This window comes from Phytophthora infestans, genomic scaffold (genome assembly GCF_000142945.1).
Source record: "Phytophthora infestans T30-4 supercont1.30 genomic scaffold, whole genome shotgun sequence".
NCBI classification, from domain to species: Eukaryota; Oomycota; class Peronosporomycetes; order Peronosporales; family Peronosporaceae; genus Phytophthora; species Phytophthora infestans.
In genome coordinates this window covers 572,493-587,886 of record NW_003303729.1, presented here as the reverse complement: position 1 = coordinate 587,886, position 15,394 = coordinate 572,493, and the positions used below count along the sequence as shown (strand labels likewise).

Genomic DNA, 15,394 nt, shown 5'->3' with positions numbered 1-15,394 from the left:
TAGGTTGAAAGTGAGGAGCCAGCCTCATCTACGGACCAATCAGGTGTAGACCTGTATTTACCCTCTGCATATCAGAAGTGCGCTCAAACCCATCGCCACGGACTCGCCGTGACCCTACAGGTCGTCTGGCGCTAGTTCGGACGGCTTAGAGCTGAAAGCTGAAGACGAGAAGTCCTCGTCTTCCATGGGGTCGCCCGCAATGTCAGACCCATTGCCAATGGGTATGCCTTCATCCGTAGGCATAACTGACGAGCCCTCCATGACGACTGACGGCCTGTCAGTCGTTCAACAAATGCTTCAAGGGATTATGACCAAGCCTGAATGCTTGCCAACTACAGGACAAGAGATCGCCAATCTAACATGGTGCACTCTAGGATCGAAGCGCCCGCGTAAAGAAGAAGAGGTGCAATCACCTGTGTCGACGCTGCCTTCCTCTCCGCGTACAGCGGGTGCCGTACGCGGCATCGGCTCTAGGTTTCGTACGCCCTCACCATTTCCGAAACGGCCTTCATCAGGACGTCCCGTAGCTCGCATGTATATCAATGGGCAGGAAATCCTCTTCTACGAATACGAAGACGAGCCTTATCTCCGCTCGTCTTCGGGGCCTCATAGGCCACTATCCGCTCGACAATCTAACATGTCGATCCGCGGGCGTCACTCAGCGGCGGGGCGGAAAGAGTAACCTCCGTACGGTCAAGCCCTACAGGCAGATGTGTCTAGTTGGATTCTCTACATGTTGCAGAGGCGTAAGTCTACGTTAGGGAGTATAGGTGATCCAATCTATATTCAAATGGCAGATGAGAAAAGGAAAAAAGGTTACATCGACACTAGCGATCGTGTCTTCAGTCAAATGGAAACCAATCGAGCTGTGTGTTGTCTAGTTTGCATTAACGTGAAGTTTTTACACTGGTGCGACATCGTCGTTAACATGGAGTGTCTGATTGTGTGGACGTACGACCCATTTCACAGACAAGATTTGCTGGATGAGTGGAGAGAATTTACAATAGTAGAATTGTTCCTATTATGACGACCGAAATGGATGTTAAAATCTTCCCAGGATGGCAACAGCGAGATGGCTTCAGCTGCGGCGTACTGTCTGTCCAGGGTTTCGGGCTATTTTTGTCAGTAGCGCGGGCTTCGCCTCCTGAGAGCAGCATTCCCATTCCCGATGGAGACAAACCGGACCCTCAGCAGCCGATGTACGAGCGCTACAAGATCTTTACTTGCATGTTGATAGTGTGTATGTGATGCGGACAAGCTTCAGTCGTGTATACATTTGTGATTGCTTTTAGATGCCGAGTTTTCACGGCTTGATATGTTTTACCGACGACAGGGCTGCACTGACGCTAAGATAGGAAAGAGTAACCTCCGTACGGTCAAACCCTACAGGCAGATGTGTCTAGTTGGATTCTCTACATGTTGCAGAGGCGTAAGTCTACGTTAGGGAGTATAGGTGATTCAACCTATATTCAAATGGCAGATGAGGAAAGGAAAAAAGGTTACATCGACACTAGCGATCGTGTCTTCAGTCAAATGGAAACCAATCGAGCTGTGTGTTGTCTAGTTTGCATTAACGTGAAGTTTTTACACTGGTGCGACAGCGTCGTTAACATGGAGTGTCTGATTGTGTGGACGTACGACCCATTTCACAGACAAGATTTGCTGGATGAGTGGAGAGAATTTACAATAGTAGAATTGTTCCTATTATGACGACCGAAATGGATGTTAAAATCTTCCCAGGATGGCAACAGCGAGATGGCTTCAGCTGCGGCGTACTGTCTGTCCAGGGTTTCGGGCTATTTTTGTCAGTAGCGCGGGCTTCGCCTCCTGAGAGCAGCATTCCCATTCCCGATGGAGACAAACCGGACCCTCAGCAGCCGATGTACGAGCGCTACAAGATCTTTACTTGCATGTTGATAGTGTGTATGTGATGCGGACAAGCTTCAGTCGTGTATACATTTGTGATTGCTTTTAGATGCCGAGTTTTCACGGCTTGATATGTTTTACCGACGACAGGGCTGCACTGACGCTAAGATAGGAAAGAGTAACCTCCGTACGGTCAAACCCTACAGGCAGATGTGTCTAGTTGGATTCTCTACATGTTGCAGAGGCGTAAGTCTACGTTAGGGAGTATAGGTGATTCAACCTATATTCAAATGGCAGATGAGAAAAGGAAAAAAGGTTACATCGACACTAGCGATCGTGTCTTCAGTCAAATGGAAACCAATCGAGCTGTGTGTTGTCTAGTTTGCATTAACGTGAAGTTTTTACACTGGTGCGACATCGTCGTTAACATGGAGTGTCTGATTGTGTGGACGTACGACCCATTTCACAGACAAGATTTGCTGGATGAGTGGAGAGAGTTTACAATAGTAGAATTGTTCCTATAATGACGACCTAAATGGATGTTAAAATCTTCCCAGGATGGCAACAGCGAGATGGCTTCAGCTGCGGCGTACTGTCTGTCCAGGGTTTCGGGCTATTTTTGTCAGTAGCGCGGGCTTCGCCTCCTGAGAGCAGCATTCCCATTCCCGATGGAGACAAACCGGACCCTCAGCAGCCGATGTACGAGCGCTACAAGATCTTTACTTGCATGTTGATAGTGTGTATGTGATGCGGACAAGCTTCAGTCGTGTATACATTTGTGATTGCTTTTAGATGCCGGGTTTTCACGGCTTGATATGTTTTACCGACGACAGGGCTGCACTGACGCTATGAACGCGGTCATTAAGTATTTTAACCGCCAATTATGCTGCGTAGCATGTGCCACTAAATAGTACATATTTGTTTACTAAATACCACTAGCAAACCGGCTTAAGCCTAAGACGCAGTCGTCCTCTTGCGAGCTTGCTCAGTACTATAATGTAAGCAAGGCCCAAGGTTCATACCTGACCAGTTAGCCTGGTAGCACTTTGCAGTCCTTCCAATGCCCATGTTCGACATGAGTCGAGACCCCGACCACGCTTTTCACCCTCATCTCACTCGGAACTTGTGGGCGGGGGGGGGACTCTCCACCCCCTCATTGCGGTGTCCGAGGAAGCTATCGTCACGTCGCTTCTCGCTCAGCGACGCCCAACGAGCAGCGCCTTGCGGCACATGAATGAATGGACCATGGAAACACGTCGGAACGGTCGTTTTCTCGCCTGCTTCAGTTGCTGAAAGGTCAGTCATCACGCGGCGGAGTGTCGCACGTCATCTCCAGTGCTTTCCTCTGTCGATGCAGAGCCCGTGCGTTCTGACCAGTCAAAAAATGGACGGGTCCAGTAGTCGATGACTTAACTTCGGGCATCGCCTCGAAGAACTTCCTTCCTGATCTCAAGGACAGTGAAATCGATCTGGGCTACCTTGACATCGACGCCGATTAGGCGTCGCTTAAATTTACTGCTGTTAGTGACGATGAGCTCCTCGTGCCCAAAGAGCCCCGAGCCGGATCCGGCCCGCAAGAAGCACTTTGCAGAGAAGTCGTGATAAACCCTTCGTAAATCAGGTGGTCCAGTCTACAAGACTTAGTGCGAGTACGAGGACGATTTCCCTGACAAGGTGCCAGCTGAGCTACTGGATTAGTGAATTCGTCACGAGACTGATTTCGTGCCCGGCTTGAAATACTGTTTATACGACAGTGGACACTCCAGCAGGATCCTGTCCAATCCATCGCCGACTTCTTCAAGGGCCACCGCAAGGGGGATTGTGTGTGTGTGAGAGCATATCGCTGCACTCAAGTCCGACCTTCTGTCCACTGGGCACATCGCTCACACCTTCAATACGCTGAATGACGCTACCATTCCTGCCCAGACGCCGAATCCCCGGAAAGACATGGTGCGCGACGCCATGAGGTCTACAGATGCATCGATTTGACCGATTGATTCTATCAAATCATCTTGGGATTGAGTGACATACCTCTAGTCACAGTGGTAATGACTCATGTGGCATGCTCTGGGAGTGGCTTCCTACGCCACAAGGATTAAGGAATACCCCCGCCACGTTTAATCACATGGTTTCCCATGTGCTGCGTCCGCTCCGTGACTTCGCACCGTGTTACGTTGACGGAATCTTCGTACACAGTCACCCCGAGGCCTCCCTCTGCGCCCGCGAGGTGCAATTTGGGTGGAATATCAGACTCTGAATGCTAGTATTCAGCTTGGTAGGTCTACAATAAGCCGGGATAATCATTATCGCAGTACTGCGGAACGAGTTGTATACACCAAAACGAGTGAAGGTTTTGTAAGAACATCAACCATCGGCTGAACCGCCTACTTGTGTTGTTTGGATCGTTTATTGGATACAGCTCCGAAAAGCTCCTCTATATAGTAATATAACGCGGCCTCTCGACGCTATCGATACAGCGATGATCGTATGTAGATAGCTCTAAGCTTATTCATGTAAAAAAAAATTGAGATGCTCAATAAAAAGTTATTGTGAATTCCGACCAAATTTGCCATTTTGGTCCTATTCAGTGAGTGCCGTTTATAGAAGCTCATTGAATCAATGACATTGATAACACAGAAAATCTCTCGACATGCAGTAGCTCTCAACTCAAGAGTGGCTGCAACTGAAACTGGCTTGACTTTTACCACTTACAGCAAGCACTCGAACCATTCTGAGAGTTCACCACTAGCGCGTCTCCGTGGCGGAAAGACGTGTCGGCATGGTTCAGACCTGTCACGTAGAACGTATCGGCATAATTGCTACCGAATTTGGACGTGGATAGCCCCCCAGCGCAGCTCTTGTACTCGACGATTCCGTCATTTTGTGAAGATTTATGAGGAATCAAGGAGCCCCCCAGTTTGTACACAACTTGATCCGTTGAAAGCAAACCCGAGTAGTCGTCGCTGCACAACGCAGCGTCGACATTTGAGCGGAAAGCAGATTGAGCCGCGACATACGCCGAGTTCAGAGCTGAGGTGCTGCGCGCCTCGTTCTGATACGCCATCCCGAGGACACCGTTGTTAGCAGGGCACCGACCGATGAGGTTTGCTACGGCCTGCAGGAAACCGTTGCTTCCACTGCAAGCGTCCTGCAAATAGTCAGAGCCCATACTTCCAGTCATTGGGGCGCTCAAACTCACCCATGTAGTGCTTGATGCGAATTTGCATCGCCCATTCGCCAGCACCAGCCACCATGAGGCCGCCCATAGAGTGTGTGACAATGATGGTGTCCGCAATAGTCTTTGACGACGAACTGCTCGTACTGCTAGCGGAAAGAGCGAAGTCACACACCTTTTGCTGAAGTGTAGCGTCAGTCCACGAGTTGCTCGCCGTGTTCAACTGAGCGTACTTGATGGACGAGCAGCAAGGAGCCTTTTTCGAAAGATCACCAAAGTAGCTAGACTTCGTCTGGAGCGTACTCTGCTCAGAGGTCTGACCAAGACCGTGGAAGAAGATGCACGGGCGTCGAGTTGACTTGCACGCGCAAGACGAAGCTGCCAGCGTTATCGTCGACCCTGACTGCAGATTACGCCGAATCGACGACGGAATGGTCTGGCCGGTTAACAGAGCGACCGCGGTTTCCGACACGGACGTAGGCGTCACGACAGTCTCGCAGGACAGCGCTGCATCACCGCTCACCGTTGGGGCAGTGATATCAACCGGACTGTCCAAATACTCGACACTGATGTCCAGATCACTGCCGTAGATGGTAAAGCCATCCGACACGGACGAGCAAATGACGAAGTTTGCATCACCGAGGGTAGCTTGGAAGAGGTTACCACTTGCACACGTGATCGTGTCATTACCGGCTGCCGCACTCGAGATGGCGGTGGCATCATTGAGTGCCGACACGATGTCGTTAATAGGAGGTAACAGACTTGAGGACAAACACTGCGCGGAAGCGCTGCTCGCATCACCAACTTGGGAAGTCACGAAGTAGGCGACGCCGTTCACCAGCATCAAGGTGTAGTCGGTGGTGCCGTCCATAAATGCGGTGTAGCCATCGTAGAGCACGGAGGTGTTGTCAGAGGACACGATGGGGTTGGCGAAGACATAGAATTGCGTCTGTCCGTAGACGTTCATGGTGGGTCGCTTGAGTGTGAACTGGAGTCGCAGAGAGGGTGCGTCGGCGAGAGTTGCAAGTCGACGGTGGGTCGGCTCGACTTGTTGGTTGGCGGATGTCATCATGGCTGTTAGTGCGAACAGCGTGATAAGAGCGAAGGCGAGGAATCGATGCGGAGACTTGAGGACCCACATGTCGACTTGGAGCGTCAAACTTGATACTTGTCACGAGGGGAATTGAAAAGTGAGTCGAGAGGACTCGAGCTTGGCATCTTGGTAAGCGCTCGAAGGACAAAAGAGCTTCGCACGAATCTCTATGATTTGGCGGGATTGCACTTGTGAGACTCTCACTGAGAGGGGCCTGTGTGCGTGTCGTTGCCCACGTGATGGAAACAAAGTTTTCATCACGTGGTTTTGTCTGTTGGATGTACCGTAAGAATCCACATTGGATGCCTCAGAGCGTAGCCTGATAAAGAATCTGCCCCAGTACATGTAACCTTAAGAACATACAAAACTGCTACGTGTTAGGGTGACCGGTACTACGAGAGGGGTTATATTACTAATACGTAGAGGCCACTATTCACGACATTCCAAAAACAAGCCGAGTTGCAGGCGGGAAACAAAAACTCGAGATTTTATAACAGTGAGACTCTGGGGCCTATCCAAAGCGATTCGTTTGCAAAAATTCAACAGTGCGACAGGTACAGTCATATAGGCCATATCTTCCGTCGATATGTGTAGCAGGTTATTTTACATGTAGTACTGTACAGCGATGAGCCTCATTGAGAGGCAATTGACACCGAGACGCAAAGCTGTTGCTATTAGCTAACTTACTAGCTAATAGTCAACCTCAATAATTTGGATTTCTGAAATACGGAAGGGTTGTATTGCAAACACAGAGGTTGACAGTATCAGACTGACAGTCAGCCTCGCTGTCAGTAAAGTTGCCGCCCGGCAAATTGCCGGCCATTCCTTCCACTCCCTGGAAGCCTTCCATAAAGCAGCGTTGGCACCGTCACCCATCGAGTTCGGCGTTGCCTAAGGGCGGCGGCGATTAACACAGTATTGGAGTTTGAGCCTTCGAACATCAAGTTAGTAAATATGAAACAAACATCGGAATTAGTGAAATGCTTGAAGTCTTCAACACCATGAATAATTAAATTTTAATTAAAATTATTTTACAGCTGCTGAGGATCAGTCAACCAAGTATTTTACGTTTCCCCAGTCTGGCATCCCCAGAGCAAGAAGGCGAGGAGTCGACGGCCACATGACGCAAATGTTGATTGCCACAGAATAGGCCCGTTGCTTTCCAGGAAAAATAGTCGAAGTGAGATCTGGGAGACAAAAGCGGGGTCCTTGAAGGACTTCTTCCCAGTGACTCACATGATGTACACTTGGAATCTGGGCGCAGCTGCTGTGGTTAAAAACTACTTTGTCGGCCACCGACTCGGTGGGCTTTTAGTGAATCATTCAATAACGGCGTTGAAGTCCTCGGTACCACGGCAATCACGCGAGCCGTCTTTAACGTAATCATGAAGACAGCTCGCTTGATTACCGTAGTACACGTACAATCACGAGGGGTTAATGGTAACCTTAAAATCGGTGAAGTTAATATTGTGAAAATTTCACCTGTAGACCAGTTAATTTAAAAATACATGTACCACCTAATATTTTATTCTAAGACAAAATGATATTATTATTACGTATCAACCTAATATTAGTTAATTACGAATTTATATTTTCCAAATATTGCGCAATCGGTTTAAATCCACCAACCAGGTGTCGTTAACGTTGGACTAGCTGAAGTAGTACTAATCAACCGTGAGGGGGATGGAGTCCGGGACAATTGTAAGAGTGACGGCAAGGTTGGCGTCGTGTGTTGGCACAGCTGAGAGCATTAATCTAGCATCACAGGCTGCAGGTTTAAATATAGTATATATATATATTAGACGACGATGTGGACAAGGCTATTTGTAGAGAACAAGAACAAATACCTTGATTTCGCTCTATCGACATTAAACAACTGCAAGTGTTTGGGCAAGAAACGTACTTCAGTGGGAAATATCGTGAAGTATCATATTGTATCTAATATCTTTCACATCTCCGGATTATTTTCAAATATTATGTTACCTTTTGAAAAAAATAAGCTACTATTTGTATTAAATATCAAAATTGTACTACTACTATAAAAAAAAATTGTTATTTGGTATTTGGTTACCATAAGCATGAGCGGACATCGAAGCGATCAGCAAGCGATGGCACAAAACATATTATAATATTTTAATCGCGAATAAACAATATGATACACTGCGCGACAAATCTTTCGGACACTTACATTTTTATTTATAGCTTGGCTTCTAGAGCGAGTTGAGACGTGCTATTTGATATGTTTAGACAATCCAATAGGTCTATAGCTAGCATGTGACACGGAGCTTGATTTCCGAGTATGTCGGTAGGCGGGCATACAGTACAAGGAACTAAAAATTGGGCTGCGACACGATTTTCGGACAATTTTTTTTTCTTATTTTAGTAAGGGCAAGAATGAGTGTCCTAAGCGATAACCAATCAGTAATGCGTCTTATCACCGTTCTTTCGTGCTACCTCAAAGCAGCGCGATGGCATCGAGTCCATCAACTTCATCAACTCGTCCATCGTAACCGAATCCCATGCAGCCTTCATAGCAGCTGTTAGCTCAGGTACAGACGCATACTGCTTGCCATTACTGTACACCTTTCATGCGGGGATTGCTCACACGTTCTCGATTGGGTTCAGGCCTGGGGAACTTGCAGGCCAGTCGAGCACCGTCACCCCTTGCTCTTTGAAGAGCCCCATGAATTCGTAGGAAGCGTGAATAGACGCATTGTCTTGCATGTACACAAAGTCTGTATTACATTTAGCGTGTGCGAACGGAAGCATGTACTCAGACACCGTGTAGATGTAGTTCGACGACTTCTGGCGCCCCTCCAGAACAACCAATTCCGACTTACCCTTAGCGCCAAACGCGCCCCACACCATTAGCGATCCTCCTCCATTTTGGCGCATCAAAGAACGCCGAGCAGGACGTCTAAGGTCCCTCCAATAATGTTTATAGCCATCAGGCCCATCTAGATTAAATTTTTTCTCATCAGAAAAAATAATTATAGGGCAAACAATCTCCTTCTGGGCTGCAAATGAAGGCCTTTCAGCGAGCTCTAAGCGTGCATCCATGTGCTCCTGTGTGAGTGGGGGCGCTCTGTCCATCTTTGATTAGACTAGAACTTAAACCGTAGACAACAGCCTCTGAACGGTACGAACTGAGCATTCTAGCCCATACGTAGCCTTCAGCTGCGCTGCCGAATAGTTTTCCGTGGCAGCCCCACGTACGACCTGCCGAATCTGGTGGTCGGTGAGGCTCTTCGACCCACCAGGCTTTGCCGCGCGCTTGTCTTCAGTGCGCAGTACGTAGCTCACGCCGTCCGGCGACCTCTTGAGGCGGCGACCGATCTCTCTCACCCCCACGTTTGCTTCGTGGAGGCCGTTGATCCTCCCTCACTTTTTGTCAGCGATGGGTGGTCCGCGTACCTTACTAAAATGAAGTCAGAAAGGAGATTGATTAGATGATCGCTTAGGACAATCATTCTTGCCCTTAATCAAAAAAAGATAAAAAAATTTCCGAGAATCGTGTGGCAGCCCAATTTTTAGCTCCTTGTATGCCAGCCTACCGACATACTCGGAATTCTAGCTCCGGGTCACATGCCAGCTATAGACTTATCGGATTGGCTAAACATATCTAAATATCATGCCTCAACTCGTTCTAGAAGCCAAGCTATCGATAAAAATGTAAGTGTCCGAAAGATTTTGTCGCGCGTTGTAAAAGTATTTAAATTTCATTATGTAGCCAAGGCGTACGTCACTTGGTAATTGTAGGATGAAATCTATAATAACACATTCATCGCTTCACTTCGGTACGCGAGGCCAAAAAAAATGTTTTTGCCCACTGGAGCGCAGGCAAAATGGTTTTATTACTACACGGTATTGGTGCATTTTTAAAGATGATGCTGAGTCGACCGCTGGCGACTCTTGCAAATGCAGCCACCGCAGTCTTGGCTACCACCCTGACCGACGCACGATTCACTTTACACTCAGGCGATCTTCCTTGAAAATGTATGGCTACCTCGAGTTTGACGTCTTCACCAACCCTGTTGTATCCGCTGGCAATTTCGCTGTTCGCTACGATCGACTCGCGTATTTAACCGAGAGAAGGCGGTGTGTCAGCTTATTTTAAGCGGAAATATTGAATAAGAACATGGTATTTCACCTTTTTGTATTCTTTACATAAATCACACGTAATTTTCGGTTAACCGATCTCTAATTTGGGGTAGCCATGGTTGTCCGAAAGGTCCTCATGGCCATCCGAAACTCGATGACCAGGGCTTTCGGACGGGTACGGTTAACCGGAAAATTACGTTTGCGACGTCTGTTATGCACGCTAATACTTTTGTAAAGTCCTATGTAAAGTGGAACATCTTGATAGTAGTCATTTTAAAATTCGTTCTCCTAGAAAACATTAAATTTTGGATCAGCCATTGTCAGTAAAAGGATTAAATCCAATGGCTCCACAAATATATCTAGTGTAACAATGTCATCTTTCTACTGGTATTTATTTTTTGAAGAATCGGTTTTATTCTTTTCCAGACAATTGTTAGTCCGATAGGAAGTGGAGAGCCGATAGGGAAGTGGCTATGATCACCTCGTTTTTGGGCACAAAGGTCTATTTACCGGTCTTATCCCTATTAAAGGTATTATGCGTATTTCTATTTTTAAAAACAAAATCAAACCGTTCAGCGCCAGCCATTCTTCTTTCGCTCCCTCGATCAGGCCTCGATCAGTAGGCCCCACGCCGTCACATTGCGCTGCAACCTCCGCTCCGCTGCTTTGCACAGTCGTCGAGCGCCGCCATCTCTCTACCGTGCGTGCATTTGGTGCCGTCCTGGACACGCGATCTCCGCCTGTCTCAGCCCAGAGAGGTCAAGAAACATTTTTGCGTGCACAACCTACGTTCAAGATTACATTACCCCCTTTGACGGCGGACTCGCATCGTGGAAAGAGTTTGAGGTTGCATTGCAGCGGTAAGATATGAGAGTTTCGTTTATTGTGTCGTATATTTCTAACGGTAATGTGTGTTGTAGGTATAAAGGGAAACCTATCAGATTTACAAGCTACGAAGAAGTAGCTCTGTGTGCGACTAGAACCGAGAGGTTGACAGATGCGCTGCTCGAACGGGAATGGAGCCGCACCTGTTTGAGGAGGCTCTCCTGTTTTACGCAAAAAACGTTCATCTGTACACATGGGTGGAGCTTTAAGCAAAAATAATCAAACAAATCGTACGGTTCGGAGTATCGAGTGCAAAGCACGACTAACCGAAGTGCTAAATCGCGACAAATCTGGCGTCTACACTGTGCGAATATACCCATGCGCGCTACAAACTCTGCCTCTATGCACACATCTAAAGACAGCCTGAAGTTAGTGAGCGGAAGAGCCGGATCGACAATACATGGGATACTCATGGGAAGCATACCGCTGTTGTTGCAAGCCTTCGAAAAACTGATGAGTTTGCGAGGGCTGACATGATCATGGCCCTCGATCTGCTGCCTGGAGAGATGTGTTGATACTGGAAGCATCACGCACCGAAAACGTGGTTTAAGCAAGCCAAGCCCTCAGGAAAATTAACAATGAAAAGGCGAATCTACTCGTGGGATGTAGTGCCGAGGTGTCCATCTTGGACGCTGCCTTTGCTCGTAAGGCTGTGTGCTGTGTGGACGAAAGTCAACAACAAGAGTGCGTTGGTATTAGAGATGGCGTGTAGGTAAAAGGTGGGCGTATCAAGGTCTAGGTTATGCTGGCTGAATCATTGATGTACTGCTTTGATGTTTTGGCTGGTAAAATGTCGGGCCAGGATGCCATCCTTGGCATAACATTCATGGTACCTGCAGGAACCCGGCTAGATCTGGTCGACGTAACGCTGCGTCTACCAGATGAAGCTCGCATTCAGCTGTTGGGCCGTCGGTCACTAAACAGAAACTATCTGCGGTGGATCGACCTGGAACGGATGCAGATCGTGGAGACCGCCGCGTTCGAGGAGATTTTTTTGAGATCCAAGTCATCGGAGACACGGTGGGCTATTCGTGAATCCCTAGTGTGTTCTCGGGACCCGACAAGCGGCAGTTCCTGTGGATAACAAATGTCGGTGACCGTACGATGTGTGTACCAGCTCACGCCCATTTGGGAGTATGGTCAGCAGGAGATCGTGTACCTAGACGACAAGGTTTTGTCTCAGTCTGATCGCGGCGATAAGCCGAGTGGCCGAACTTAGTGCTCCATACATCCACGGACGTAGCCGATCTATCTGATTAAGTAACACGTCAAAGCATCGACCGGGCCGCTTGTCGAACGGCCCGGAGAACAAATCAGCTGATGGGAGTCGTGCGACGCCCTGTTGATCAGCCCATTGGAATCGGCCAGGTCGCGACGGCCGCCATGGTGGGAACTCAGGAGGTCAGCAACGCAGTCCTTGGGACGCTGACCGAATCGACACCAAAACAGATTGCGAAAGCTGTCAATGCTGACGAAGCAGATATGGCGGACGGTATACCGGACAACACCCAAAATAAGTTCGATCGGCAACTGAGTATCCGTCAGGCGGAGGACAAACGTCCATAGGCGCCGGAGGTTGCAGCACTAGGACGTGGCGTCGAAGACGAGCATGTGTGTATTTGTATAGGAGCGATCGCTTTGCCGAAGATCTCGAGAATCAGATGGCTATTCTGCCGGAAGTGAATACGACGACACAAGCGGTGCAACTTGAGAATATTTGAATCGAAGGTGCTAGGGAGAGTGCATCGGACGACTTCGAATGACTGAGGCAAATCATCTGGTGTTGCCAGCAGCTGCTGATCCTCAAAGGTAACGCGCTGGCGCCAGCTGCGCGAGGTGTCTACTATGATATTGACGTTGGGGACGCCACACCAATGGCCCAACGAGCTCGCAAGATCGCGCCCCAGTTTTGAAAAAAAAATCTCGGAACTGATCAAGGGTTAGCTGGCCGCGAAGATCATTCGAGTGTCCACTTCGCCTTGGGCGTCTCCAATCGTGGTGATAATCAAGAAGCATGGTGTTGATTTCAGACTATACATAGACCATCGCCTTGTGTGCGGCTTCACATGTCTTATGGTGTACCCCATGTCGATGGTCAACGATCTACTTGAAGATCTGGACAAGGTGCTCTGGTGCAGCTCACAGAATATGGCTAACGGGTTCTAGGTTGTACAAATGACCGAACGTGCTCGGACAATATCCGCCTTCATCGCGCCGTTTGGATTGTTCGAATAGCTGCGTACGCTCTTTAGGCTAAAACGCGCCACAGATCTACCAAATACTATTAGATGACGCGCTGTACGGAACCTTCGGATCTCCAAGGGGGACGGGAAGTCCAGACTGACGAATGTGGCACTGTCGAAAAGAAAGTGTTGGCCCTACTCCGAATCTTGGATGTCTGCCATATGATGATGGTAAAAGGGACGAGCAAGGTATGGACGAGATACTTGACGCTTTTGTGGTTGCTCCGATCATCTGGTCTACAAGGTCGACTGGGCAATTGGGCAGCGATCTTGTTACCGTTGACGCTGATGATCACAAGGCTTAAGAGAAGACGAAATATTGAGTACACTTGCAGCGAGTATTACGTCCCACAAAAATGTTGACTCGATTCTGACGTCGATCGCGTCGAAAAAGGAGCCAAGGCACCCGGTCATATTGATCCCACCTACTGCCGAGCAAGACGAAGAAGCGTTAGCTGTAAGCTTCGATGGATTAGCACGAGCTAAAAGTGGTGGTACTACACCGGCGCCTGTAGTGCTGTTGTGTGGAAGTTACCTGAGTGGGCCGTCATGGCGGCGCAATCGCAGTATCAGGCTGATATGACGGTGAACGAGGTGAAATATTAAGGATTGCTTCTAGGTTTCTATCTACTGTCCGGTATGCGCGTGATCATTTGCAGAGATTCCTACCTGGTTATCCGTCAAATGCGCAACGAGATCGAGTGTAAGGCACCCGGACTGACGCCGCTTCGACGACGAGCACTAGATCAAGTAAAGACGTGGCCGTCTCACGAGTTCCTGTACGTCAAACGAGAAGGGGGTCATAGCGCGGATCGGCTAGCCAGCAACGAGTTATAGCAGCAAGAAAGCCCAGTGATTACCTCGGAGGCCGACCGAGCAAGTCTGATCGTCCTCAACCGACTGCCGGAGCTGCTGTCCCCCAAGGACGAGACGCCAACTGTACGCGTAGCGGTCGGGACACGATCACGATCGCGTCTGGAAAGCACTTCAGAAGTGCTACAGACATACATCATACAGCCCATGAGAACAGATTGAATCCGGCAAGCGCAAGATGAAGAGAAGTGGATCACGGATCGCAGGACGTACCTGTCTGGTGGCTCGGAGACACTGAGTGCCGGTGAGGCTCGCACCTGTGGAAAATCGCCGATGAATAAAGTCGACGAGAGCGGGCTATTCTTCTATGCCCGTTCTTAAAGGGAAATAATGCTGATTGCGATAAAGTGGCGAAGATGGTAGTGCCGGAAGACCTACAACAAGACGTACTTTATCGGCACCACACAAGCCTAGAAGGAGGACACCAGGGCATTGGAAGGACGTACCAGTACATCCGATGCACTTTCATTGGCGCGGTCTGTTCAAGCATTTGCAGCGCTACGTGGGACGATATGTGGACTGTGAGACAGGGGAAAGGTTGCCCCGTCGCGCTTGCCGGCTCAATACTTTTGGTTTTTGCTTTTCGTCGACTTCAAGCGGAATCGCCAGAAAACTTGCAGGCGACGTACCCAACTCAGTACATCGCGATGGACCCCATCCCGTCTCTGCCGAAGTCGTACAAAGGCAGCACGAAATTGCTCATATGGGTTAGCGTGCTCTAGGGATACGTATGTAGCCAAGGCAAGCGCGTCGAGAACCGCACAGACGCTCGTCGAGGACTATGAAGAGTGCGCATTTAGTCGGTTTGACGCGAGCGAAGCCATCCGACACGATCGGGATCCAGGCTTTATTTCTGATTTCTTCCGTGCAGTCAGCCGTATTGTGGGACAGAGGAAGCGTTTCATCATGGCGTACGCCCACAAGCCAATGGAATGACTGAATGGATGGTGCAGACGCCAACCAGAACCTTGAAGATAGCGTCGCCGAATCAGAAGGGTTGGATATGAGTACGCGAAGCACCTGACGTTCGACCTCAACACGGCGTATGATCGCATTCGTGGGGAGACGCCATTCTACTTGATCCATGGTTGGGATGCAAGATCTTCCTAGGGGCAAAGCTTCTGCTCGGCAGTACACGGCGTCGAGGTGCTGAGCCGC

The 15,394-nt window shown here is 48.9% G+C and overlaps 1 protein-coding gene across 1 annotated transcript; it reads right to left on the bottom strand.

Annotated features, from left to right (window-relative positions):
• Positions 1-5,024: 5,024 nt before the first annotated feature.
• PITG_13783 (uncharacterized protein) lies at positions 5,025-6,182 on the bottom strand (the record flags this gene model as incomplete). Its single annotated transcript, XM_002899430.1, has 1 exon — positions 5,025-6,182. One exon carries the CDS (start codon positions 6,180-6,182, stop codon positions 5,025-5,027), a length of 1,158 nt encoding a protein of 385 aa, XP_002899476.1.
• Positions 6,183-15,394: the final 9,212 nt, after the last annotated feature.